At 49.8% G+C, this 25,774-nt stretch overlaps 8 protein-coding genes across 8 annotated transcripts; 2 read left to right on the top strand and 6 right to left on the bottom strand.

Moving 5' to 3' along the window:
• Nucleotides 1-665: 665 nt before the first annotated feature.
• Nucleotides 666-2,495, bottom strand: CCOS01_04939 (cytochrome P450; the record flags this gene model as incomplete). The annotated part of the gene is made up of 2 exons (XM_060453120.1): nucleotides 666-1,367; nucleotides 1,437-2,495. 2 exons carry the CDS (start codon nucleotides 2,493-2,495, stop codon nucleotides 666-668), a joined length of 1,761 nt encoding a protein of 586 aa, XP_060317078.1.
• Nucleotides 2,496-3,429: 934 nt separating this feature from the next.
• Nucleotides 3,430-3,555, bottom strand: CCOS01_04938 (uncharacterized protein; the record flags this gene model as incomplete). The annotated part of the gene is made up of 1 exon (XM_060453119.1): nucleotides 3,430-3,555. The coding sequence occupies one exon, from the start codon at nucleotides 3,553-3,555 to the stop codon at nucleotides 3,430-3,432; it is 126 nt and encodes a 41-aa protein (XP_060317077.1).
• A 486-nt stretch (nucleotides 3,556-4,041) lies between these two features.
• Nucleotides 4,042-5,229, bottom strand: CCOS01_04937 (uncharacterized protein; the record flags this gene model as incomplete). Its single annotated transcript, XM_060453118.1, has 1 exon — nucleotides 4,042-5,229. The coding sequence occupies one exon, from the start codon at nucleotides 5,227-5,229 to the stop codon at nucleotides 4,042-4,044; it is 1,188 nt and encodes a 395-aa protein (XP_060317076.1).
• Nucleotides 5,230-7,223: 1,994 nt separating this feature from the next.
• CCOS01_04936 (RTA1) lies at nucleotides 7,224-8,266 on the top strand (the record flags this gene model as incomplete). Its single annotated transcript, XM_060453117.1, has 2 exons — nucleotides 7,224-7,431; nucleotides 7,557-8,266. The coding sequence occupies 2 exons, from the start codon at nucleotides 7,224-7,226 to the stop codon at nucleotides 8,264-8,266; spliced, it is 918 nt and encodes a 305-aa protein (XP_060317075.1).
• A 174-nt stretch (nucleotides 8,267-8,440) lies between these two features.
• Nucleotides 8,441-9,422, bottom strand: CCOS01_04935 (C6 zinc finger protein; the record flags this gene model as incomplete). The annotated part of the gene is made up of 2 exons (XM_060453116.1): nucleotides 8,441-9,006; nucleotides 9,071-9,422. 2 exons carry the CDS (start codon nucleotides 9,420-9,422, stop codon nucleotides 8,441-8,443), a joined length of 918 nt encoding a protein of 305 aa, XP_060317074.1.
• A 4,519-nt stretch (nucleotides 9,423-13,941) lies between these two features.
• CCOS01_04934 (heterokaryon incompatibility protein) lies at nucleotides 13,942-15,978 on the bottom strand (the record flags this gene model as incomplete). Its single annotated transcript, XM_060453115.1, has 1 exon — nucleotides 13,942-15,978. The coding sequence occupies one exon, from the start codon at nucleotides 15,976-15,978 to the stop codon at nucleotides 13,942-13,944; it is 2,037 nt and encodes a 678-aa protein (XP_060317073.1).
• A 3,479-nt stretch (nucleotides 15,979-19,457) lies between these two features.
• On the top strand, nucleotides 19,458-20,936 carry CCOS01_04933 (uncharacterized protein; the record flags this gene model as incomplete). The annotated part of the gene is made up of 3 exons (XM_060453114.1): nucleotides 19,458-19,937; nucleotides 20,026-20,592; nucleotides 20,658-20,936. The coding sequence occupies 3 exons, from the start codon at nucleotides 19,458-19,460 to the stop codon at nucleotides 20,934-20,936; spliced, it is 1,326 nt and encodes a 441-aa protein (XP_060317072.1).
• A 3,862-nt stretch (nucleotides 20,937-24,798) lies between these two features.
• On the bottom strand, nucleotides 24,799-25,473 carry CCOS01_04932 (ubiquitin-conjugating enzyme; the record flags this gene model as incomplete). Its single annotated transcript, XM_060453113.1, has 2 exons — nucleotides 24,799-25,163; nucleotides 25,308-25,473. The coding sequence occupies 2 exons, from the start codon at nucleotides 25,471-25,473 to the stop codon at nucleotides 24,799-24,801; spliced, it is 531 nt and encodes a 176-aa protein (XP_060317071.1).
• Between the last annotated feature and the right edge of the window lie 301 nt (nucleotides 25,474-25,774).

Below are 25,774 nucleotides of genomic sequence, written 5' to 3'. Positions count from 1 at the left end.
CTGTCAGCTAGGCAGATACCGACTGTGGCTGGTTTCAGGAACCACTTTGCCAAATACAGGGCGCTTAACGTGGCTGATTTCAACACTGTAGCATTCCCTAGGTTGCCGCGGTGCGCCTCGTTGCGCCTCATTGGAGTCCCGACAAGTTAGCTTTATCGCTGCTTTTGTCCGCTCGGACTCCTGTACTAACAGTTTCGTACGGCGAGACAGCTGCTTCTTGTTAAGGCCAGCATCTGAGGGGCGTTCAGATACTGCTTTTAAGAGTGTTATTCTTACTGAAAACATGGGCGGCTCAGGCTTCCCATGTCAATTAGGCGATCTAGTTCCTGAATGCAAGAGAGACAAGGAACGGATTCTCTCAACGGCTTGATCCACAGGCATGCATTATGCATCATGTCGAGGAGGATCAATCCATAGACACACGCGTCTTTGCTGCGATTATCTAGACTCCAGAGCGAAAAGCGGCGGTTTTCATAGGAGTTCGCACTGCATGCTCACCTGACTCATTTCCCTTATACTGCAAGAAACAGTGTGCTTTAATACGACTGCTTTGTAGTAGGTGATATTGAGCTGCGACTTCCAATTCGACTTGAAAAAGTACAAATCCTGCTCCTCTATGCCAACCCTGATGCCAATGCAACGCTCTCGCTTCTCCCTATGGCTAACTACAGAATCTCCAAATCCACAAAGCACTGCTTCGGCTTTCGCGTCAATGTTTCAATGTCATCATAGTCGGATAGACTCTCATCGCAAGTCCGGAAATCAAACGACCACACTAGCAGAGTCACCAAAAGCCTAAGTTCCAGATATGCCAACTTGCGACCGAAACAGCCTCGAAGACCAAGACCAAACGGCAAAGTCGGCCCAGCCAACGCGTCGAAGACGACCTCACCGTTCTCGTTCTTTGTGAGCCAGCGCTCAGGGCGGAAATCGTCCATGCCGTCAGAGCCCCACACCCGCAAGCCGCGCTCCTCTGCTGCCATCCGAGACGAAGCGCTGCGCAGTTTCTCGTCGACTTCGAAACCTGGTTCTGTGAAACTGGGACCACGGTTGGGAATGAAGACGGAGGTGCCTTTGGGAATATGGTGTCCCAGGATGATTGTGTCCTCCTTGGCTTGTCTCTCCTGACCAATAGCGGTGTGCGAAAGTCGGAGCATTTCTTCGACAACGGCATCCAAGTAAGGTATGCTAGCTCCTGTTATCTCCTCGTGGGTCGGGAGGCGGTCATCGCTAATGGCGTTTGGGTGAGCAGCCCGAAGGCTCTCGCGAAGCTGTTGCTGACAAGCAGGATTATCGCTCAGAAACTTCACTCCCCAGCAAAGGGTTGTACTTGTGGTATCATGTCCTGCTACGACGAAACCAAGCAACTGCATCAAAAGTCGTCAGTCAGTTCTGCAAACAACACTTCTTTGAGAAGAGCCAGAAAAAGTACTCACCTCGTCATTCATTGCATCAGACCAATATATCGGCTTGCGGTTCTCTTTGCCCGCAAAAACAGTTTCTCTATGGATCATCAGATCAATTGCAGACTTGACATAGCTGTCGTCATTGTCCTGAGCCTGGCCTTCATATCTTTCGACAGCTTTCTGAACTTGCTCTTTGAAGAATGCTTTTCTGAAAGTTCTCATGCTTTTCACGCTGGGCTTGAGGCCAATCAGCCACCATGCGATGTCGGGAAATCCTGTAGCAGCAACTCCGGTGACGTTGTCAGCCGTCTTTATAGCCGTCTCCAAAGTTGGATGGATGGGTGCGATAGGAAAGCTGGCGGCCTTTGTGTTCGACTCATCGATACCAGCCTTCTTCTCGCTGCCACTCTGAAGCATTTTAATCTGTGGGATCAGTGCTCGATGTTCCACGCTGGAACCGAATCCAAAGTCGAAGACTGCATCCAGAGCTGTATAGAAGATGTCTTGCTCGGCGCTAAAAGGCTTATCAGTGGCAGCCGTCTTCATCTTCCACAGGTCCAGAAGATTTCTAGCGCTCTTGTAGATGTTCGGGGCCGCGACATGGTTGAGAAAGTTGGGGGTCATAAGGTCCTGGAGCAAGCGTCGGTGGGCTTTCCATTCCGGCCCTGTCTTCAAGTTGATGTGGAAGCTAGGGGCCTCTCCGCCCAATAGGCTGATGGTGAAGTCGGAACGATCGAATTCTTTGCGACGCATGAGGATATCCTGTCCCTCGCGGAAGTCGGCGATGAACACCGTCGGCTTGTGGAAGGGCTGGAGGAAGAACTGAGACAAGGGGCTGTCATGTCGACGCGCTCGTTCAATCATCCATCTGAAAGGGTTTTCGGGTGATTCTTTCTGGAGCCTGGGGATGTCTCCTAGAAGGGACTTGACGACCTCTGTGTTGTATGGGATTCCTGGGATCGGCTTGGGAAGTAGGTAGTTGTAAAGAGCATAAAGCAAGCCGACGAGCAATGTGGAGCCAGCCGTAGCCAATATGCTGAAGGACGGAATTTGGTCCACGGGCGAAGTTGTTGTGGTAAAATTTGACATTTTCAAAGATGCGATGAATATCAAGCTAAGACTAGACCATGCGAGTCAAAAAGAAATATGTTCATTCGAAGTTTCTGCAGACTGGCGACTTTATATCAACAAGGGCGATCGGCACATGAGACCGCGTCCGCGGAGTGCCGACACAGGGTACCATGGACAACGTTGCGGAGCTATGGGCCGCGGAGACCGCACTCTCTTAAGCCAAGAATATGACGTTGTTTGCGGACCCTACGACAACTACCCGACGATGGTACTTCAGTTGCATGGGGGAATAGATAGAGATTATACGTTCGATTTACCTGGGACTGGATAGGTCAAGGCCCTTGAGTGCCGCCCCCAAGTCCCCGCTGTCGTCTCCACGGTCCGGTGGGTTGTGGGTTTACTCCGCGCTTAGACTGCCGGATCAGGAAATATCGTCTCTGGAAAAGAGGCGGACGCGGACTGATGAGTGCGTCCGACGGCGGCCCGTAGCCGGCGGCAGTACGGGGCAAATCACCTAGAAATCTCTACCGCCACTCTGTTGGGAGGAAAAATTGTTGCCAACATGCGGTTGCTCACAAAATTTCAGTAGAGCTCCGTTGTAATGGTACCTATTCTGCAGACATGATGGACCAAGCTTGTGGCCCCCACACCTTCAGAGACTATGAAGACGAATATGCGTTGCTTGCCTCATTGATGAAGAGCTGATGTTGCCTGCAGTTCCTGACGGTCATAGTTAGATCATTAACCTTCGTATAAATGAAAGGTATTATCCATCGGAAAAAGAAGTTCTGTTCATCTGACGAGAACCTGGGCGGCATTCATCTGAATTGAGATTACCTTGCTCTTCACAAATCACTTGTACGGGTTCCATAGTTTCCGTCAGAATGTCATTTAATAACAAGAACATCGCAATCACAGGCACGGCTGGTGTAAAAGACCCAGCTATGGCTGTTTACCTCGCCAGTAGAGGAGCATCATTGGCGATATCTGACGTCCAGTCAGAAGCCCTCAAAGCCGTTGCCGGCAAGCTAAAGACATCCATCCCTGGTATACTCGTTGAAGCAACAGTAGTTGACATCAGTAAGCCCGAGAAGATCCGGGACTGGTTCCAAGATACTAAGAAATATTTGGGCGCCTAGATCGTACCGCTGCCCAACATTGACGGAAGTGGAGCGTCAAGCCAGGTCCCATTTGAGGCCCAGTCTGACCAACGGGGGAGATCTTGCTGGGAATCAATCTTTCGGGAAGAGTGTTTTTCTTGCGAGAAGATCTGAAGCGCATCAGTGATGGCGGTTCCATCGTCAATGCCACTGGTGTTCCCGATTTGAGAAGTTTTCCTGGCCACGGCGCTTCGGCTTACGTCGCCAGCAAACACGCCGTGTTGGGGCTCACGAGAAACGCTGCAAGACAGAAGATTCATTCTAAACAGTCTATAAGCCCAGGTAATAAATACGGAAGAATTGGACAAGGAAAGTACATTACAATATGTATCCAAGTGTAGAACCAAATGATTGAATAAAGATTGTGGATGAAAGCTTGGCTTTCTCCCTTTCCTTATTCTCCCCTAGGATGCATTATCCTGGATCATGGGTTGTAAAGGATCCAACCGCCCGCCTCGACACTCCGCCTCTCTCATTTTGCCTTCCGCTCGAGCCATGTCCTGAGATCCTAGCAGCTTCACCCACGACGAGAAGTACGACCCCAATCCTGTGACACGGCCATGGCCTGGCGGACTAGCCAATCCCAATCTCGCAAGTCTGTTTCTGTCCCAAATTGCGAAGCCCATTCTCCTATACGGCTCGAATCCGGCAAACTTCATGGGCGAATGCGCGTTCCTCCCCATGCTATCCACAATCCATAGACTGTCGGCAGGCAATACCAACGCGGACCTACGAGTATCCGGAGTGGCAGGCATTCCTCGGGACGAAGGTGAGATGTCCTCGATAGAGCTTTCGGGTGATGGCATCCGGTCCACGAGTGCAGTCGCACTATCAGTCTTGGAGGTAGAAAGGTTCTTGAGATAGTCAACTGCTGTCATCACCTCGTGATAAGCGGCCTTAAAGTTGGTACTCGTGCTGTCGTAGAAAGACTGAATATCAAGAACCTCTGTTTTCAAGTCATTTGGCTCTTTTCCCTCCACTTTTGTCCCGAGGAGCTGAGATCTGCGCGCCGCCAAGTTCATTTCGAGTACAACTTGAACTCTCCAGAAAGCTCGAATCATCCGCTGTTCTTCGCACCATGAGAGCTTATCGTGAGCTGAAAGTTCCGGAGCGTCCAGTCGGCCTTCCCTTTTCGCAGCTATCAGACTGTCCTGATAGTGCCTGATGCAAAGTCGGCTCAAGGAGCGTAATCGACTGGCCGTAGCAAGTACCGACCGCATGACGGGAAGATCGGGCTTCTTCGTTGTATCCATGGTCGGCAGAACATAATCTGAATCCGAGCTCTGGCCAAGCACAATGCCAGCTTCGCGATCACTGATTCTAGCGGCAAGCGTGAGATGAGGTGTGTTCTTATACGCGCCTGAGCGTATTGAGATAATACATCGTATGACTTTCTGTGTCTGTGACGGAATATTGGTCTCTGTAACTGCGGGCCAAAAGATGTCGTCACTGTATTGGTTGAAGACCCGGCTTGCGATCGGCGAGGAGATAAGGAGGTTCCAAAGACAGTGAACGTCGTCGATTTGCGTTAGTATTTGAAGGAGCACTTCGGTGGGGAAGCCCTCAAAATGCATGAATTCTTTCGACTCCATGGTTCCACGGTGAAGAGTAGTGTATGTGAAAATGCGTTGTTTGTGATTCTTCTGTGTTGTTAGGTAGATATCCCCCGGATCGGAGCTAACGCTTCGGACGGTTGACCCCGCATTCACGCAGTCGGCGGCGACACACTTCGGATTCCGACTGTGCCCCTACGTGAGGTAAGGTTCCCCGTGCTACTGTCGATCCACGTCGGATCTTGACGTCAATCATTTTAACCCCCTTTGGAACTCAATCGATGGTAAACAAGTCATCCTTGCCAACACCGAATCCCGGAGACGGATGACTGGTAACGATGTTGGCAACGGAAATTACAAGCAACTACCTCCAACCTACAAATTATTGCTGAAATTTTCCGATATGATGCTTCTAATGGGGAAACCAAAGTCAGACCGACGTATGTGCATTTAATCAATGAGTATGCAACGTATCTTTCTAATGCGACGACCTTTTCACTAGTCCGCTCGAGTTCAGGTTGACAAGGCAGCAAAAGAAGCTTCGAGCAGTCTATGTAATATTTTGCGATGTTTTGAATCGACCTATTCCAGCAAGTAATCATTCAACTGTACCTGGAGAAGACGTAAATAATCTACTTACGTCTTCGATAATAATTCAACGAAGCTTTCGTTTGAGGCCTTATCGCAGCGAAGGATTCAAAGTGCTAGTCACCGAGTTCAATACCCATATCTGATCGCGGGGCAGATTTTCTGACTATGTTTCACTTCAAGAGGCCAACATCGACATATGAATACCTTGATATTTTGTCTTGTAAATACCTGACGTAACAATGCAGGCTCATTACCTTAACCTCATGCGCGACTTGTTGATGGTTGAACGACACAGACTAGGTTGTCGAATAGGTACTTAACACAATCGCTCGCTCTTTGGTCATCATCTTCCATTGACTGATAATATTCAGTCAACTTCTTTCCTGACTGGTTTCTCAAATGACTCGATTACATTAAGTAACACAACCTACGATCAATAATGTCTTGAACTAAGGTATAGTACTTAATTATCCAGCCGTTCTGTCACGATTTGGGCTTACATGCATACATAGATTGACCGAATCGAGTGGTCTCTCCTCCAATATACTATCTTTCCATGCTGGGTGGCAACGAATGATAGTCCGACTTCCTTATCATCAGTTCCTAGAACCGTGGGTCTGCAAAATAGAGGCAGTACGTTCCACACGGTATAACAACGTTTAATATACTTAGTTCAGGATCAAGCCCTGATAAAATAAATAAACGCATAGATAATATGTTCAAAATTGATGACCAAAGACATAGAGTGGTTGAAAATATGTCGAACAAGGCTCGGCATTGATTTCCAGAGGATTAAACAAGTTACCAACAATATGAGGATAAGTTAGCACTTAGCCACTGACCTGAAGTAACACTATCGATAACGTCCAACAGTATGCTATAGGAGGTGATCAGTGAAATCATGAGGTCAAAATATTTCTCTCTTTAGGCTATCTAGCTGCGGTTCCCTCGCGCTTTTGAACTCTCAGTCGACTGAAAAGATGCGAGTGACTCGGAATCTTCGGACTTTTCGGGTTTCTGTGATGTGGCGCAGGAGTTCTTTCGTAAATCATTGATGATGATGGATATCTAAGCCTCATGCATCCCTTGACTTCACGTGACCAAAGTAGTACAATCAGTCCGAGGACGTCGGACTCGGGTGATGTACGAGGTGTGCGAGGAGTCCGAAGGTCCCAAGCTTAGTATTGTATCTCCCGCCGGCACACTCCTTTATGGCAGAAGTACTAAAAGTCCCGAAAGACTGCCTGATTTCGAATCAGAATAACGGTTCCAATATCATTCTCTCCCTCTAGATCACTCTCATTCAACTCTAAGAGACTTGTCGTTTTGTGTCTTGGTGTGGGAGCTTGGCTAGCACACGATCATCAACTCAAAGCAATCGGCTACAACCTACACTTTCATTGGCCTCCCCGAAGCAGTAAAGCTCTAAAGGTGGGGCTGGCATGGACGGACTCAACTCGACGACAGGCGCTGGGGGTGCAGAGGCAGCTGCCGGGGAAGCATTTGACTTCCGACTTTACCGCTACACGCCATCTCTTCCGGCCGCCATAGTCAGTGCTGCCGTGTTTGCAGTTCTGACCATCCTTCATGTCTGGCGACTGTATCGAGCCCGAGCTTTTTACTTTACTGCCTTTGCTCTTGGTGGTATTTGTGAGTGTGGCCCTGCTGAGAATTTGCCCCCTACTCGGACTCCCGAGGCTTCTTGTTCCATTGAAGGCTTTGCAGAACTGCCCTCCCATCTGCCGGGACTGAAGATACTGACTTTGACTTTGCAGTTCAGACGATAGGTTACTGCGGACGAATATGGTCACACTTTGATACCATGGCCATCGGCGGCTTCGTCATGCAGGCCATCCTGATCCTTGTCGCCCCGGCCTTGTACGCAGCTTCGATTTACATGATACTCGGCCGGCTGATTCGAACTCTCCGAGCCGACAAACTTTCCCTGTTGCCTGTGCCATGGGTCACGAAGATTTTCGTCACTGGAGACGTCGTCTCGTTTACAATGCAGGCTGGAGGAGGCGGGATTCAAGCAGCGGGAACCCTGGAGCTCTACGATATTGGCGAGAAGATCATCATTGTCGGCCTTCTAGTTCAGATTGTTGTCTTCGGGTTCTTCATTATCACGACTATCCTATTCCATCATCGAATCAGTCGGAAGCCTACATCGGTCGCCATCGAAGGGATCGTCCCCTGGCGAAGATACCTCTGGGTCCTTTACAGCACCAGTCTTATCATTCTCGTACGAAGCGTCTTCCGAGTCATCGAATACCTTCAAGGTAACCGCGGGTACCTTATTTCACACGAAATATTTCTCTACATCTTCGATACCCTTCTTATGGTCGCGGTCATGGCGATTTTCCTGGTTTGGTATGTTGAAGACCTGGAACAGAAGGTATCAAGAAAAGACCGAGATACATTAGGCTCCAGCGATAGTGCCTGTATGTTGGAAGAGCTTTCTAGAAGGCATACTGGCCGGAAATAGGTGGTGAAGAATAGCAAAGCTGGTTGTCCGTCAGTGTCTAGCGTTGCTAGATTGGACCATGTACGATAGAGAAGCATCACACGAGTGAACTTTAGGCTTGACACATTCGTCGCCCGCTGTATCGATGCGTGAAATTATATAGGCACTGGGTAGTGGAAGATGTAGACGTGTTGTTCATAGACAAAGTTCATGGGTTTCCATTGCTGGATCTCTGATCCACGACCTATGCTCATGGTCTAGCATACCATACGTCTCTGCATAGAGGTTATTTGCCCAACCGTCCAGCCACCAGCGACTTCGCAAGCGCTTGAGAAGCATGCAAAAGTACAAGAATATCACCAGCGCCTTTTGTCTATTCTCTCTCAGCAACGGGAGGAAGTCGTCTGCAACCATGGCAATCCAGATGAACACATCAGTGATGTCTTGAGGCTCTGCGGACTCATAGAAAGCGCCATAAGACTTGTAGAGCTCATTGATGGCCCTGTTGTATATCTCCAGAAGCCCATTATCTGGCTCTGATGCGTTGATATTTGCTTCCAGGTCTCCAAGATGCGTGTGGTGATATGGTCCTTCTCGATACTGGAAGTGTGCAGTAATCCGCGTAATAATTGGTGAGATTAGAAGATTGTCGTTCGGTTCCCCCACAAGATACCGGGTCCCGCAGAATAGGACTATCCAGTCGGGAGATTGGCCTGCACTGGCTAGCGGCGATTCGTGTAGATATTGCGAATTGGCTAGAACTGGGAGTGGAGAAACAGGTCAGCATACTCTTCCTGCAGCGAGACCGAGAACGAGAACTCTTACCGATGTAGATAGTCAAGACTGAGAAGATGAACAAGTGTGCTTTATTCTCGTCTTGGACGTGCTCCATCAAGCCAACAGCTGTTCTCGAGGAGATTTCGTGATGCACCATCGACTTCTCCAGTAACTGGTCTTTCCTGTCGGGTCTTAGATTCGCAAGATGCAATGCTGCCAGCGAGAGAATGCTCCTCATGACGTAGTCGGTTTCCAGCCCGAGTTTGACGACATTCAGCCGCCAGAAGTCCCCGAGCAGCGGGTTGTCTGATAGAGTCTGCGCGGTAAAGTTGCAGTAATGATGCAGGAGTTCAAGGTCGAGAAAGTTCAACTCGCCCGCATGCTGAGAAAGGGTCAACATGGGGTCGAGTGACGGTGAGGATAGAAAGCCGCAAGCCACGCCATGTTTGAGGCAGTTTTTGCAGGCTGGTCGCTGCTCATCACACTAGAAGAGTCTCGTAAGTCAATTTCCGGTTCCTAAACATTTGAGGGAAGAATGAAGATGTTAATCCCACCGGCCCGGCCCCCAAGAACGAGACACTGGACAAGCATGGCGGCTTCTAGACCAGGACTACTGATCCTGGTACTACAACCCACTATCACGCGTGCATTCAAGCCGTACACAGCCGTAGTACCAAACATGCTTACCTTGATCTTCCTCGATTTACAAGTCTTACAGCCTGTTCGAGTCTTTGGATGCGCCCGCCGTGACGGGTTTGGTTGCATGTTCGTACTCGGTGCTGTCCGATGACAGCTACGCGGCGGATCGAGTCGGCGAACAACGATTCGTTAAGTAGGTATCACACCACGGCGTTTCCGCCATGACAACAGACTCGACGAGACAAATCGCTCTTGGCCAAGCTCCGGCGATAGATGATTACGCCCTGATGCAGCGTAGAGAGATACGGCTGTTGATTAATAGAGGGGACGCATAACCTGCATCCAACCCGCGGACGCCTTCGTACTCTAGTCGTATTCGCACTTTCTCGGGTGGTGTAAGGGGCTAGCTTTGACGGACAAGTTCCATTGGAAAGCTCGGCGCCACACTCAAGCGTCACCTTGTCTTGCATCGGCTGCTGATATTCCGCTGAGTCAGGTAAACTAGAAGACACCCAGCAGCAAAAATCCAATTCTCGGCTGGATAATCTTGTGTTATTCACCAACACCGGTCCACCGCGCTGCCTAGCCGTGCCAGCCTAGCCCCCACAGAAAATTAAATATCAGAAAACTCGGGTTGTGCAGGATAGGCGAGCAGTACGTAGAGCTCGCCTGGCAGCTTCTCCGACTCTGAAACCCAGCATCTGTACCGCGACCAACCAGATCGCCACCTAAGTAACCGGGTGCGCGTAGAGCTTTTGCTTAAGCGCCCTGAGCCCGGCTCGTGTATCCGATCACACCATCTACTGCCCGTCAATCTAGCAAACCACAAGGCATCTCTTATTCGCGAACCTCAAAAACACCCGGTGAGACTTGTAGTTCCCCAGCTTTAGACTTAAGTTCACGGCCTGATTACGTATAAAGCTTGGCATTTGCTTATCCTTTAGGCGTGACTGCTGCCAATAAGTGAGTGTACTTCACGACTTGGAGTTTCATGTTAAAAACCTCATTGCTTGTCAAATAATATGCTTCCCTGTCAGAAGGTGCCGTCAAACGTCTGTCTACCGTGCCGCAACCAGCGACCTGGTCATGCCGCTGGTGGGGGAGCAGGTTTTCGCGACCTCGGTAACTATACGACAGTACAGGGGCATCTGATAGGTCGCTACAATTCTAATTTTTCTACATTTTGGCGTGATTCCACGAGTCAGGGGCGTGTCCATGGCTTAAGAGACCACGCTGACCTAGTCTGGAGTGATGAAACCATTAGTATGGACGATGTCTGATTTGGTGCTTTGATGCGGACACTGCCGGCTGGAGCCGACTAAGCGGTCGGAGTGCGGGCCGCTTGTAAGATGTGCCAGCCTGACAAGCCAGTCGGGTCCGATCTTTACATTTTCGACCTATCCCCTAAGTCCCCAAACCCCCACCACCTTGTGTCGGCAGGCAGTATCAGCATGACTTTTGCAGTTTTGCAGCTCACATGTCGAAGCTAGAAGGCCCGGACTTCCCCGGACTTCTCGGTCACTGGCCCGGAAATACGGCAATACCGGCATCTTTTGGCGGGTTTCCGAACGTCAGATTAGACTTCACGTAACGCCCTTGGGTGATCCTAGTATGGGTCAAATCCCAAAGGTCGAACAAGACCTCGAGACCATGACCTTCATGATACCAGTGTCAGAGTAGCCTGATTTTCAAACCTTTCTTTGATGCTATTCGTTCGCAACTTCGTCCGCGACATTAACGATATGAAGTATATCATGAGTGAAATCTATAACGTAACTGAATAGGCGCGAGGCACTATTGAAGATTTCATTGAGGAGTTGGGATCAAGAATTCAGGCTAACGTATCGTTGTGGATGCGTAGGAAACCAAACACCCCGCTCATAAACTTGCTAGGCCCGCGACAATGGAACCCTAGTGGGGGCATCGTGGGTTTCGCCCTTCACACACTCGCTACTTAAAATCCTGCCTTCCGTATGTTCAACATCGAAGATCGTGGCGGACATAGCTCAGTTGGGAGAGCGTCAGACTGAAGTGGAATTCTTTCCTGAAAACTTCATTCAAATCATCTGAAGGTCGTGTGTTCAATCCACACTGGCCGCATCTTCTATTTTTGCAAATGATAAATAAGTATGCTTGCTATCAGTAAGTGTTCCCGAATTGGTGATGTAACTTACTTCCAGTGAATGAAGCAAGTAGTCACTAAATACTGACTCCGTACTTGCTTCACTTCCTCACTTTCGCCGAGATAAGCAAACAAGGCAAACAAGGCAAGGAGACTAGAGTTGATTTGTTACGTTACCGCAGTCTGGTCTTTTTGATAGATCATGCATTCAACACAGGGTCTTCCACTTTTCTATCCCTTCGCTGTCGTCTACCTCGTAAGTAAGCTATGAAACTCTTCCTGATATTGTGGCTTTGGTTCCAGCATCTCTTAGAGAGGGACCCGGTTTCAGACAAGGTGAAAATTCGCCTGCCGAGAAGGAACTCGAAAAGTCTACGCCGGTTATAAACTTTAAATAGAGCTAAATAGGAAACACACGCGTCGAGGCTGCGAATTTACCTATTTCTTGGGACGCGCTAAGTCAATTGAGCAGACGGTGATATATCACCCCGCACGTTCACCGCCTGTTCTGCAATGTCGTGGTGTTTGAGTTGTCAGTCGGCTGTCTAGATAGTACCTAAAGTCGTTTCATATTTGGCTGTCTATTGGATGAAAGTGGCAGCTCCTATGAATCTGTAGATTTGTCTGCTTGGCGGATGACACCACTGTCCGGGAGTTAGGACAGTCGTCTGAAATGCCACAAGTTACAACTTAGCCCTCCGTGTCTAATTGCAGACTACGTTGGCCACGATTGATCGTCAAAACTTTCTCTTAGACAAACTTGGACGAGATGTCTCTCAGGCCTACCTGTGATATCACAAGAAACACAGGCGGAGTTTGTGCAAACATAAGATTGAGGAACCAATAAGAACGGCGACTCTCCTATCACATGCGATCAAAAATGCAAGGGAAGCTAGAACAGACAGACCGACAAGCGAAGCAAGCAGCATATTCGTAGCACGAGTCCTGAATTAAATCTCGTATCTGCTGGCTCGGCCGAAGAACTACCTGTGGGTTCGGCATTGTCGGCCTCTTGGAGATGAATTATGTGAGGCAATTCTGAGATAGATGGCGCAACGCCTTGCAGTCCAAGATTCAAGCAATCCTGTACTACGTCTACCGGTCGTTCATTCAGAATTTACAGTGCTTTCAATGGATATATACTTGCAGAACAACTGTTACTGTCAGCTATTCAACGTAGACCAAAAGTGTTAACCTCAGCAGATGGCATCGGCGTATGACAGCATCATGTTGAACAGAGCTTTGTGTTTCCAGAAATTTCTCAGAAGTTGACTATGAGAAGGTAGCATAATGTTTTCTTCCCTGTTCGTGTCCAGTCCTCGCCATCACATTCACTGTTAGTCCCTAGGGCCACCTCTTTCGATCAACCTTCATCTGCCCACACGTCTCTCTAAGAGGGTCAACAATTCTACATTCTTCTATTTCTCTCAAGATAGAGTGCGTCGAAATTTTGCTTCCCTTCCATCCAGCACCGGCGACGTCGCCTTGAGAAACAAATCTCAAAGCAATAAAGTGCTTGAAAAGGCCCAGAACAACGAAAAAAAAGTGGCAGATACTAGTCATGTGCCCGGATACAGAGGCTGCAACCTCAAGGGCTCTGTTGGCGATTCCACCACCATCATCGCTCGCGAGTTCAGGGATGACACAATTATCAGCGGGAGATCCGGCGCGATCACCTCGAATGGCCCACAGTATTAACTCCTACCATGGGTTCCGTTGGAATGGATAACATGATGGGCTTGTGTCTTGCGGCATCGACAGTGCCGAGTACTTGAACACGTATGCGAGAATTCTTAATACAACTGGTCTCCCAAACAGTCCCCATAGAGCTCTCTCGGCATCGGACTAAAGATGGGTGAGGTTTGCTTGATTAATGGAAGCTTATCTCGTCGATGAAACGATGGGGTCCTGTCATACACCCTAACGCATCTCCAAAACCATCCGATCGTTCCGATACTTGCCTGTCACCCTAGCTATGGGGTGGCATTAAACACATGTACGCGAGCACAAACCTGGTGGGATCTTGAGCTTGGGCTTATACTTGTCTTCCGTTATCGTGTACTCATTGACTAGACATTATCTGAGAATCCATAGTTATCTTTTCAATGCTTGGTGTCTCCGAAGGCTCACATAGGCATTCCAGAAACGTGTGATTGCGCTACTCCAAGTTGATGTCTGTCTCGAAATATTCGCCAGACGCAATAGCTTCTCCATCCATGACCCCACTAACGTACGCATCCCCAATGAGCTCGTACCTGCCTCCCTTCGTAGGCCGAACCACGAAAGGAACCTCGGAACCAAGAAGCAAGCATATCGAATCACCAACCTTTGCATTTCTGGGCACCAAGCACAGCCTACCGACCGCTGTGCGAGAGAACCTCCGTGGGCTGGCAGCAGCCAGGATAGTCATCTCCACCGTCACAGCAGCCGCGACGAAAACCAATCGTGCCTTATTCGCCTCTTCGGGGTCTTCGGAGACGAGCCAGGTCTCCATGTTCGTTATCATATCCTTGATAGACTCCGAAAGGTCCACGTCGATGCGGTCGCTCAGCTGGCTTCTCTCAGACGTCAGGGTCTTCCAGAATTCAGAGAGGCGTTCAGGGGACATGTCTTGAATGCGATCAGAACCTGAAGCAACTCGAACGCAGGATTTGTAGAAGTTGAGCGACCTTAAAGAATTTCGGGCGTAGTAGGCATCCATCTTGTCAAGCGGGTACGGGACGCGCTTAGGTTTCGGTGGGAGTGGTAGCTCAGGCCAGGAGATCCCATCTTCCTCAATGGTATCGATTAGCATGCCAGAACACCTTAGTATTTTGTCATCGATGATGTCGACTTTCCCAAGCTGTATGCCGCCGGCTGAGAACTTGCCATACCGAACGCTGTAGCTTGGCAACGCGTCAAACTCCTGGTTTCTCAAATCGGGTACCCAAGTTGGGAGATCTGACAGCCTTCGACGCTGCCATCGGTATACAGGTCGGTAGTACCAGGGGAGCGCAACGTCGGTGACCAGTTTCTGTGGCGCGCATGCCAGAACACCGAGGTCCTTCTTCTCCAGGAGCTGAGATCGGGCGAAGCGTATGTAACACTCTTGAACCGAAAGAGAGTACAAGTTGTCTCGGGAAATGATGCTATCTTTCTCGATATCCGAGGCGTAGCCTAAGACACCCAGAATGTGGTCTCGAGGATCGGTACATTGAAATGCTCTGGTGGCTTTAACGCCGTCCATCAGCGTGACTGGTTGCTTGCCTCGATACCATTGGCTCATGCGCATCATCGAAAGGTTATAGAGACGGGTTGGGAGAAAAGTCACGTTGCTGTCATTCACGGTTCCATCCTTTGGCAGAGCTTGGATCCCAAACGTTGACATTCTCAGAGCCAGCTCTGAGAGTGGTTGAAACGGCATCATGAGCTTCCCGCAATAGAGCCAGGTGTTATCGTTGAGAATCGCCTCTTGATAAACCCACTTTCTTTCGAACCAAGTGTGATTCATTAGTGCCCTAAGAGGTCTCCAGTCCAGATTCCAGACGGTAGACTTGCCGTCTTGCGCTCGTTCCTGGTTGCGAGTGGCAAGGATATCTGCACTTTTTCTGTTCTGGTGAGGATCGTCCACAACCTCAGGGATGATCTCAGATGCTTCCTTGATGACATCCTGAACTCCATCGATGTTGGAATCGTCACTCCCAAGCCAAATTTTGACAGCTTCAGCATTTGAGTAAATTTCCGACATTCGCCCAATCTGTTGGGTTTTCTCCAAAGTGTTCCTCTGGTTGATGCAAATGGAGTCGGCCCAGAGCACAACCTCCTCAGTAGGGGAGCGCCAACGCTTCAGCGCTTCAAAAAGAGTTTTAGTAATTTGAATCTCTTTTCCTTTGCAGGTGATGTATGCTTTGTCCCGAGCATCTCCCCATGCATAGGAAACGGCATGGTATTTGACTGGCGCCTTAAGCCACTCGTTCGTGAGGTCAATTCGAACACCGTCATCTTCATGTCCCGGAAGTAAGTGAATGAGGCGGAATTGGCCCTCTGCAAGTGAGCCGTGCGTATATTGTGGCGGAGATCGAAGCCAGCGCTGAAGTCGCGATGTCAAGGTCCTGTCTTCACCGCGGAAGAACAAGTGAGATACGATCGGGCCAGCCAGAATGACCGCAGCGCCTATGACATAGAGCACCCGCGCATCAACGCCGGTATCATCCATTGATGTTGATTTAATCGATATGAGACGATGGAACCGGCGGGCTGGGCCTCGCTTGCGAGTGGTGCTGGAGGTTGGTTCATCCCAGTTGACCTGCGGAGACAGGTAAGAGATGAAGGTGGTTCCATGTCGGCACGTGTTAGGCCAATCATGTTGTATGCAGGGATTCTCTCTCCAACGTCATATCTCTTCAGCTTGTTGTGAGACCAGTCAAGGGGCTTCGGATTGCCGACTCGATTGCCTCGGGTCACATGAGCTTAGGCAGCACATTGGTCACAATATGATACTAGACGGATTGGAAGCTGAGCTCAGTAGGACTTATCCCACCGGTCAATTTCTAACAGCTAATGTTTTCATTTCGCTGCCCATGAACCAAAAACTGAACCCCATTGATTTCGATGTGTGTACGGAGTACCAGTGCGCTCTACCTAATCGAGAGAACTCCAGCTGGCCAGACGTCGGAGAATAGGAAGTTTCCACAGCATTGTCCACAATGCGCAACGACTCGAAGGATAGAAAACGTGGTTTTGAGTCAATTATCCACAACGGAGATGAAGCCAGTGCCAACGCGTAAACGCGCGAAGCTGTTTACTCAGCATGAGTACGCTATCCACAAGCGAGTCAGCGCAACCTGTATCTGATCAACTGAATCATGGACACCCCCAGTAGCGTGTCTCAAATTGAGCGATAGCACACCGATGCCAAGATTTAAGCTTGGCTCTTGATCGTAAAATCCTAACATCTCCACAACTTCTTTGCGTCACGATAGGTGAGTACCCTTCGTATTCTATATCGAGGGCAAGTATTTCCGGCTTCTTCGTCCTTCGAGACTTATTTTGCTTGACATTTCACCGCCATCTGCCAATTACCACACAACGCGTCAAGGTTGCACATATTGTCGTTGGTCAACAGGCAACAAGCGGATTCCGCATTCCATTTCGGCCGGGCAGGAAAATGTTCAAGGAAGCAAGCTTCCCGAGGCCGATTCTATCGGATAGGAGAGGTCATGACACTTTCGTGTCAATGAAATTTGGAGAGTTGCCGAGAAAGGCCTGACTGGCGCCTACTAATGCTTTCTCCCCCCGTCATTCCATGCGATTATCATGACAAAGCTCTCACAAGACCTAATCACTCTACAAAAGCGCGGACACAAGGTAAGATTGCGATCTCGGCGTACTCAGAACATGCCCTCTTTGAAAGATAATTTTAAAATGCAGCAACTTAATGACTGATAGATACTGGCCGAACTCGTACGAGTGAGGTTCTAGGCAGAGGTAGGTCTTCGCCGACCCGGCGGTTCGGTAGCAAGCGACCTTCCGCTTTCGGAATCCCAGGAAAGTATACTCGTTTGAGTCAACAACTAAAGTCTCCCACTCTCCCCACGTTTCGGCGTTACCACGGAGTAGCCGTAGCTTGAGCTAATCTAGAGCAATTTCCCCCTGCAAGTCAGAGAGGAACACCGGGAACATCATGAACTATGTACATGGGGGAGGACCCGTCAAAGGTCAACCAAGTGCAACATGGCTCAAGCCACACAGTCAGGCTCATGCTTCGTGCCGTACTCCCGTCCGCTGCGTGGCAGCCAAGATCAGGGGTGAAAGGGTGGGCAAGTCGTTTGACCTCAAACCAGGGCAGAATTTCGCTATCAACGACTCATCGCCATTTCTCAAGTACACCAATCTGTAACAAGGGACCCGTTTGTCTTGATTATCGTGCCAAGGTACAATTTGTGCATAGTAGGTGATGCAATTTGGCAGGCCAAGTAGCGTTTCAGCGCCAAGGTTCGACTTGCGATGAAGCCGAAAACCATCAGACGATACAAGCAAGTCGGCAAGACGTATCTTCCACTTCGCCACCGAAAATGGGCAATAGTCTAGGGGCGCTATCATATGGGACGCACAGAAGAAAATATGTCCCTGGTGAGCGTGGCAGCTGTCAAATGGAGAGCTTCATCAATTAGCATTCAAACAGAAACAAAATTAGGAGCTAGACTGCCCAAACAACAGCTTTTGGGAAATGCCTTGATTAATCACGATGATGAGCAACTTGCTGCTCAATGGGTCATCAGATGATTGATTTTCTGCCCCTCGTTTCTATTTCCATCTGCCAGGGAGCCCCTCCTAGATGTCCACCCTCGCACGCGCGCGGCGTGCGGATATGCGGGGACGAAAGTCGAGACCCCTGATAATACCTTGGAAACCCATGCCTTTCAGCTGCTTCTCATCAGCCTTACCAGGCCTGCCCTTCTAAGGCCTCGTTTTCGTGAAGATTGCGCTGGTAGACCGCCCGCGACCGCTCTTATCGGCAAGTATCGGCAAGGGAATTGAGGGTGTGCCCGTTTTCTCTCATTGGCACGTCTGAGGACTTTCGAGGCTATCGGCTGAGGCGTAGCTGAACGCTTTGCAGGTGGTAGCTTCGCATGTGTCCAGGATACCTGCTTCAGCATGAGAAGATCTACCTCCATGTGACGCTGAAACCCCCATTCAATGTGACGTTCCTCAAAATTAAGTTCTGGAAGACAGTGAGGCCTGCACAACATGGAGTATGGGTATTCCGCACCCACACGTTGGGTATCCCGCACCCATACTAGGCTCGTTCAAGCAAAAGGTGGGCGGCACGTGATTGCACCGCCTCGACGGTAGTCACGTACTACGTTAGGCCATGCGCGCTCCTGCCTCCCTCTGTATTAACGCGTATTTCCCTTGCCTAAATACCTCATTTTTAGTTATTTTTGAAATAGGAAAGTTGCTTTTTTTTATACTAAAACGTGGGTTCTTAAGACATATTTCTACTAAGTAAAGAATTACTTATGAAGTCGTTGTTTTGACTCTGAAAAGTAGAAGGAAATGTAAAGAAAAGTGTAAAAGAAGGTGCAGAGGGAAGTGAGCGCGCCTTCCTATCCAAAAACTGCCGGAATAATAGTGAATCCGGGCCAGAAGTAGCTGCTGCGGCGGTACACTCACGTGCCGCCCACTTTTTGCTCGAACGAGCCTAGTATTGGTGCGGGATACCCAGCGTGTGGGTGCGGAATACCCCTACTCCACAACATGCGAAACTCCTCGCAGTCCATCATACCATAAATAACATGATCCTAGGCAATACTATGTAAGAAGACGTTCGTCTGGTCTCCATTTCGCCGAGAGCCCAGAAAGGCTACCATCCCTTCCCCTGACTAGCATCGCAAGACTAGGCGCGCCCCACTTGGTCACTACTCTGGAAGTCTGGTTCTATTCGAGACGGGTCAGTGTGACCGTTTAGTTTATCGGCGTCTATATTGCGCTGTTCTTTGGGTATAACAGATAAAGATGTCATGGGTCATGGAGATAAGACGAGTTGTATAAAGACGGGAGGTTGAGGACATCAACGAACGTCCCCTCAGCAGCCTGTCTCTCAACAACTTCCTTCGCTTCCAACACCACAGTCGTTCTTTTCTGAACTTGTCGATCTTTTTTGAAACAGTCCTTCTTTTCTTGTGCGAAAACATGTCTTTCAACACACTCTTTTTCAAGCACCTCTTGGTAGGTGCTGCTCTCCTCCCCGGCCTCGCATTGTCCTCTCCCGTCGGCAGCGTCGATGCTCGAGGTGTCAAGGTCATTTCGGCGCCCTTGGAAAATATCACGCCAACCATCATAGACCACGGTCCTCTTGATCTCGAGGGCCTCGAGCGCCTCAAAGACTCCCTCACAAAGTCTATCCGCCCGACGCAGACGCCGGAGCCGAACAGAGTCAAGCGCCAGGACGCTGCGTCGGGCACCGTTCCCAACTCTTTGACAGTCGCCACCAGCGATGCCTTCGTTTCGGTCGATGTCGGTGACATCAATCTTATTGATAGCAACTCTGCCAACTGTCACTCTGAGGAACTCAACGGGCCATTTGATTCTATTCAGTTCTTCACTGGGTCTACCAACATGCGCGCCATCAACGCTACTAGCAGCAGTGGAAACGCAAGTTCAATCACCAGCGTAAGTACAGTTTTTTCTTTCTTTTTTTCTTTTTCCTTTTCGTTCTCCAGGGTACTGGAAACCATAAGTCTGACATGGTATTCAACAGAAACTTGAAGGCTGGGCCGATGCCGGCGTTTTCAAGTTCGAGAACGGCGACCGCATCAAGGAATTCTGGGTTCTCGAGAACCGTGGTTCCTTCCATGGCTTCAACTTCACAACCACCAGCGGAAAGACTTACTCTGCCATGGGCCAGGTCCTCCGCGACCCTCCCCCGATGCAAAAGGTCCCCGTCGGATCCGGCATCCTCGGCCGTATGCGCGTGCAGTACTGCAACATCGGTCTGATCGGCCATCTCGGCTTCGACTTCCTCGACGAGCTTCAGTCCGTGTCCATCAGCAACATTGCTTACTCTGGCTTCACGGACAACATCATGCCTTCCGGCCCCGGACAGACCATGACTGTTGGATCCCAGATTGTCGACAACCGTAACTCCACCGCTGAGCAAATCATCACGATCATGACGATGGATGCCGTCACTAGGTCGCACACTCTCAGCGTTGCGAACCAGTGGAACGTGGGTGGCCGCGTTGCTGTCGAAGCTGAGGCCGGCATCCCGCTCATTGGAAAGAGTAAGGTTACGACTGAGTTCTCCTGGCAGGTGCAGAAGACCACCGTAAGCAATCGTCTCCATCAATCGATATATCTCAAAACAGTTCGCTAATTGCATGACCAATCTAGACCGAGGAAGACACCGAGGGAGAGATCCTAACCAGGTCTGCCACCATCAACCTCAAGTGCCCGCCCAAGAAGTACTGCGTAGGCTCCTCCTTCTTCACAATGTTCAAGATGAACGTCGAGGCCGAAGCTACATTCCGCGCCAAGACCAAGTCAGGCAAGGACTTCTTCTGGAAGCAGAAGGGCAAGTACGAAGGCGCCGACTCTCTCGCCCTGCAGTTGCAGGTTGACGAGGCAGACGGCATCATCGGAAAGCGCGTTCCCATCGTCAAGAGCTTCTGATTCTGATACCCAGATACCCATTTTCCTTGATTCATCAATCTTGAGCAAGCGGCATTGTACTCTTTTGCTTTCTTCTTCTGCTTGTTGCTTGTATACCGCGCTGGGAGCACCATATTCCCCCAAACTCATGACTGATCTGAGACGAGCATACGATGTTGCTTTCATAGAGACTCCATAGCAAACACGTTGTGCTCAAACAAATGGAAACGTTCATCTGACTTTTGAGAATTGGGCTTGTGATACAAAAACGATGCGCCTCGCTCACTGAAAATGGTTAGAAGATCCATGATTTCGAGGGTTTTGAGTCCGAAGGCCTCGACAAGTTTGTAGGCTCCGAACTCTAAGATTCCCCATACGGGATTCCAAGGTGTAGATGGACGTCTTAATGTGACACAGCGAGCGACTCAGCGCTTCTTTGATCACAATTCAATTCAGCAATCCGATCATCTCTTCTGGCTCTAGTCAAAGTGGATTGCAACGCAACGGCCTAGAAGTTCGAATTCCAGTCTATCACAATCTACGTACTTACCCAGCGTCATGGTTAGTTAAACACGGAAAACGTGGGGGAAGTTTTCATTAGGTAATTATTGTTGAGGTCGAAAGAAGAATAAAAGACGACTATGACTAAGTATGTACACGTTCCTTTCCATATAACGATCTTTGTCATGACTCAACTCTAGACGTTTTGTCAATCTCGGCATACGATTAAACGATATCTTGAAGCTAGTAGCCATCGACTCACCTCACAGAGTAGACCAAATTTGTTCAGCACGAGCCAGTTCCGCCTGTTGAAAAGCAGTCAGAGAACTTCCTCGGCGCTGTCTGTCGTATATCTTTTCAATAAAACGAGTAATGTCACAATAGTTCTCTACCATGCCACGTCAGCGTTTGAACTTAAGTCTCCGCATGATGTGCCAGATACTATCAAGTGAACTAGCTGAATCTTACTTTCTGGACATTGCAAGGCCTTGTTGAGCTTGCGAAACAGCCGTCCGGTCCTACGGCATCGAAGGGCCTGTTTGATCTCGGGGGCGGCTGTCGTAATAAGGCATACAGCAACCGTAGCCGCTGCGCCGATGGCCGCGACTGTAATCGGATCCGTCATATACTCAGTGGATATATTTGGAGGTTGAATTGGGGATAGGAAGATTTCTGAACGCAAGAGCTCAAAGGTCTCAGTGCTGTCGTTACGACCGTTGCGATAGTTGGGTTTTGGTTCCAAAAAGGAGTCTTCAGAAAGGATCGATAGGAAGTAAGGGAAGACTGTTGAAGGGGAATGTTTCAGCTCTGACTTTGCGAGTTCCAGGTGAGAACGCTGCTGCTCATAATCGTTCTCGGGAAATGGGGAGAGATTCATGAACTAATATATAACAGAAATACGGCAGTCTCAGTCGTAAGATAATCTGCGTTGAGCCCGATAGTTACATCTGATTGCCTACATGTAACGTCATCTCATTGAGTGTGGATTGGCTCGTATACTCAATACAGGGCAACAAGCCTCCAGCATCGCTTTCTTGATGCCACAAACAGCCAGACATTGGCATGATCGTCTGGAAAAGCTTAGTAGGTAGGACTCAAAATAATAGCGACGGAGTAGATCTAGTAGATTTTTCGACAGTTAACGTTGATAGGATTCAGATCTAACTTGCCAGGTGATAGGTTTACCGCCTAGGTTGTTACCCCAAGCCCCCATACAGACGGGCCCTTCCGTGCTAGTGGTACTTGACTAGTTCACCTCAACTACCAACGTTCCAATGTGGTTGCCTAGAGCTTGCAATCATCTCCAGAGCATGTCGATGTCACGAAGCAAGTAGGCCGTACGGCCTGGACCCACCTCACGCTGATGGACATCAACCCAAATTTGACTTAGCAATAAGCTTAACGCTGAGATCATCACAGCCAAGGCAGTTGAACGGGGGGGAGGTGTCTTGTTCTGGCGCGAACTCTATCTCAAGACTAAGAATGCCGTGCAGTCACGTAGGGCTGGTTCGTAAGACGAGGACTGGTTCGGTAGCACCCGACATTGCGGCTCCAACAATGACGCATCGTGACTGGTTATTAAAGCGCATGGGGGTTGGTCTTACGACTGGATTTGTTCCGTTTGACCGATTTGACTAACGGGCCGTTCTAACTCGCTTCCGTCATGATACACCGAGTTAAGCTCGGTGTGGACACGGAGAAGAACCCTCATCACGACCATTCAGATTCTTGGCTTCTTAGCAGTCAGTGGGATGGCGTGAGCGTGGGCTTGGCTAAGCCTCGTCCCCTCGCAATGAACTCTGAGATAAAAGTCGTTCTAGCTTGAAGGGGGCTAAAGGTTTAAACAAAAGGTCACGCCCAACGGTGCTGGCCAATGCTGGCCAATAATTGAGCCACTATGTGGGGTGACGGGTATGTTGATGCGAGGACAATCTCGTGATATTCGACAAGCTACGAGCTCCTAGTTGCCTATTAGCTTGGATAGCAAAGGGGTGTAGGCTGATGGCAGGGCTCAGTGCGGGGCAGGAAAACACGACATTGACAAGAACGGCTTTGGCGCAGTTTAGTTACCTTCTCTCCCGGCTTTGACTACTTTGTGTTTGTGTGAGACATGGATGTTCAGCCGCGGAAGTTTCCTGCCTGCTTGGTATGTCGGCGCCGCCGAATTCAGAACCAACGACTAGCGGCTGGAACTTTTTCAGAAATGAGGCTTAAAATCGAGCCAGCTGTCTTTCGCCGTTCTCGTTGCTACTAGGTATGATTCTTTGCAGTACGTGTACGATTCATGTGTTTGTCGTCGTTGGCGTCGTGGCAAAATCGAACTTGTCACTAGAACTCGGGGCACTACCGAGACCGTGGACACGGAGCTCTATGCTCCAACACAAATCTGGCCTCAAAGTACCCTGAGGGAGAAGACGCAATCATCAACACTGGTCAAAAAGAAAAGGCCCAGAAGCCACGCCGACTGAATACGCTAGTACTGACCTCACCATCCTCACTTTCAGTTCGACCCCAAAACCGCAGCTTGGAGCTCCCTTCTCCAACCAACATGCCTGATCTCCTGTAGGCAACTGTGGCGCCCGGGATAAAGGAGGGCTTTTCAACGACCGCCCCCTGCGTAAGTCCTACTACCGGACGCGGTTGGAGGGGCTTAGCTGTGGACTATGGCTTGTCCCGGGGAAACGCCAGCTTGCCCATTCGAATAAATGGGCAAGCGTTGGAAATTCTAGGGCTTGGAGACGGGGAGAGGCTGGAGGCTCATGCGGGCGTGGGAATAAATCGCGCGCTCTTTCTTAGACGTTGATCGTCGTGTTTTGTCGTACTCTGCAAGACAGATGGCAGAGGCAACGGAGAACACACTCTGTAGAGAGGGAGGTGATGTTAGAACGAGAGGATTAGGAACGAAAGGCCTCGAGGCTGAGGGAGAAGCCATCGACCTAACCCAGGAGAGAGGTGCGACGGCATAGCGAGTTACGTTACGTGAAGCTCAGAGCCCAAGGGGGTGGATGGTGGTGATCAAAGAACATGATCGTTTCCATTTACCCACAGGGACTGGCTGAGGCCCCCAAGAAACCTGAGAGGATATGCAAACTTTACGTGCAAACGTAGATACCCTTGCAATATTGAGTACTCCTTTAAGAATTAAAAAGGCGTCAATTTGATTGCCAACCCAGCCTGCTTCAATGCTGTAGATATCTCCAAACTCCATGATGCAGGACGCTCGTCAAGATTTCGCCCTTCTCTCGTTAATGCCTCGTGAAAATCACCCAACCAGCCGGTCGCAAGATAGATCACATCTACTCTCCATCCTAGCCATCCCAATGACTCCCATCAAACCCGGGGCTCAACGTCTCAAGGAGCAATTCTCCCGGGATTACTCCACTCAATCCTCCCCCAAGCTCTCTCTAACACAAGCCCGACACCGTCTCCGAAAGTCCTTATTCTTGCCCTCGCGCTCCTCGCGAAACATGCGTGCGGCCTCGACGTTGGCGGGCGACTCGTCGTTAGGTCCGTGGAAGAGGCTGATGGTGCTCAGCAGAATCGTCTCAGGGCTCTGAACGGGGCTCCACCGCTCCGAGGCCGCCTCGTAGCCGTACTGGTCCTCCTCGGGCGGGTGAAGGATGGAGATGCAGAGCCGGCCGTCCGGGTAGATGTTTGGGTGGAAGGGGATGGGCGTCTGGAAGGTGAGAGAGGGCGGCATAAGGGGGTAGTTTGCCGGGAAGGTGAGTCTGGCGCGGAAGTTGCCTCCTGTTTTTGGGGAGAGAAGTATGTCAGCCTATTGCGCGCGAGCAGGAGGTGAGGTTTGGAGGGGGAGGTGGCATAGCCAGCTTGGTAAGCTCGAAGGGCCGAGTCTACTTTGAACAAGAAGCAAGCAAAAGGGAGAAAACATACCTCCATAATACTTGCAGTCGTCGCTGATCATGAGCATCACCTCCCACTCAAAGATGCTGTTGTCATTGACCAGACCGCACGAGATACCGGGAATGTCCTTTCCCGTTTGCATCTCCTTGAGCTGCCGACCCAGCAGCGACGCCGCAGCTGCAGAGGACGATGCCATGGTGTCGCAAGGCTCTAATCTGTGTATCGTTGTAGCTGTCTGTGTATAGGTCCGTGTGTATGTGTCGGGCGGCAAGGATCGATCGACGGTGACACCAAAACCGAGTCTCGAGTTGTTTGCGCTTGGAGACGTCACGAACGAATAATTGAGGGAAAGCTGACAGTAGGGGCGCGTGGGGTAATGCTCGTTTAAATAATTCGATGCGGCTTCGACTGACGTAAATTGAAGAGAAAAGAAGGCAGTCGTTCAGATGCCGGCTTTGTTGGCTCGAATTTTCGTCGTTTGCTCCAGTGCCTTGTTC

Source organism: Colletotrichum costaricense (genome assembly GCF_030867565.1).
Source record: "Colletotrichum costaricense strain IMI 309622 chromosome Unknown Scaffold_4.1, whole genome shotgun sequence".
Taxonomy (NCBI): Eukaryota; Fungi; Ascomycota; class Sordariomycetes; order Glomerellales; family Glomerellaceae; genus Colletotrichum; species Colletotrichum costaricense.
Note: the sequence above shows the minus strand (reverse complement) of the source record. Positions and strands in the feature narration are given on the sequence as shown.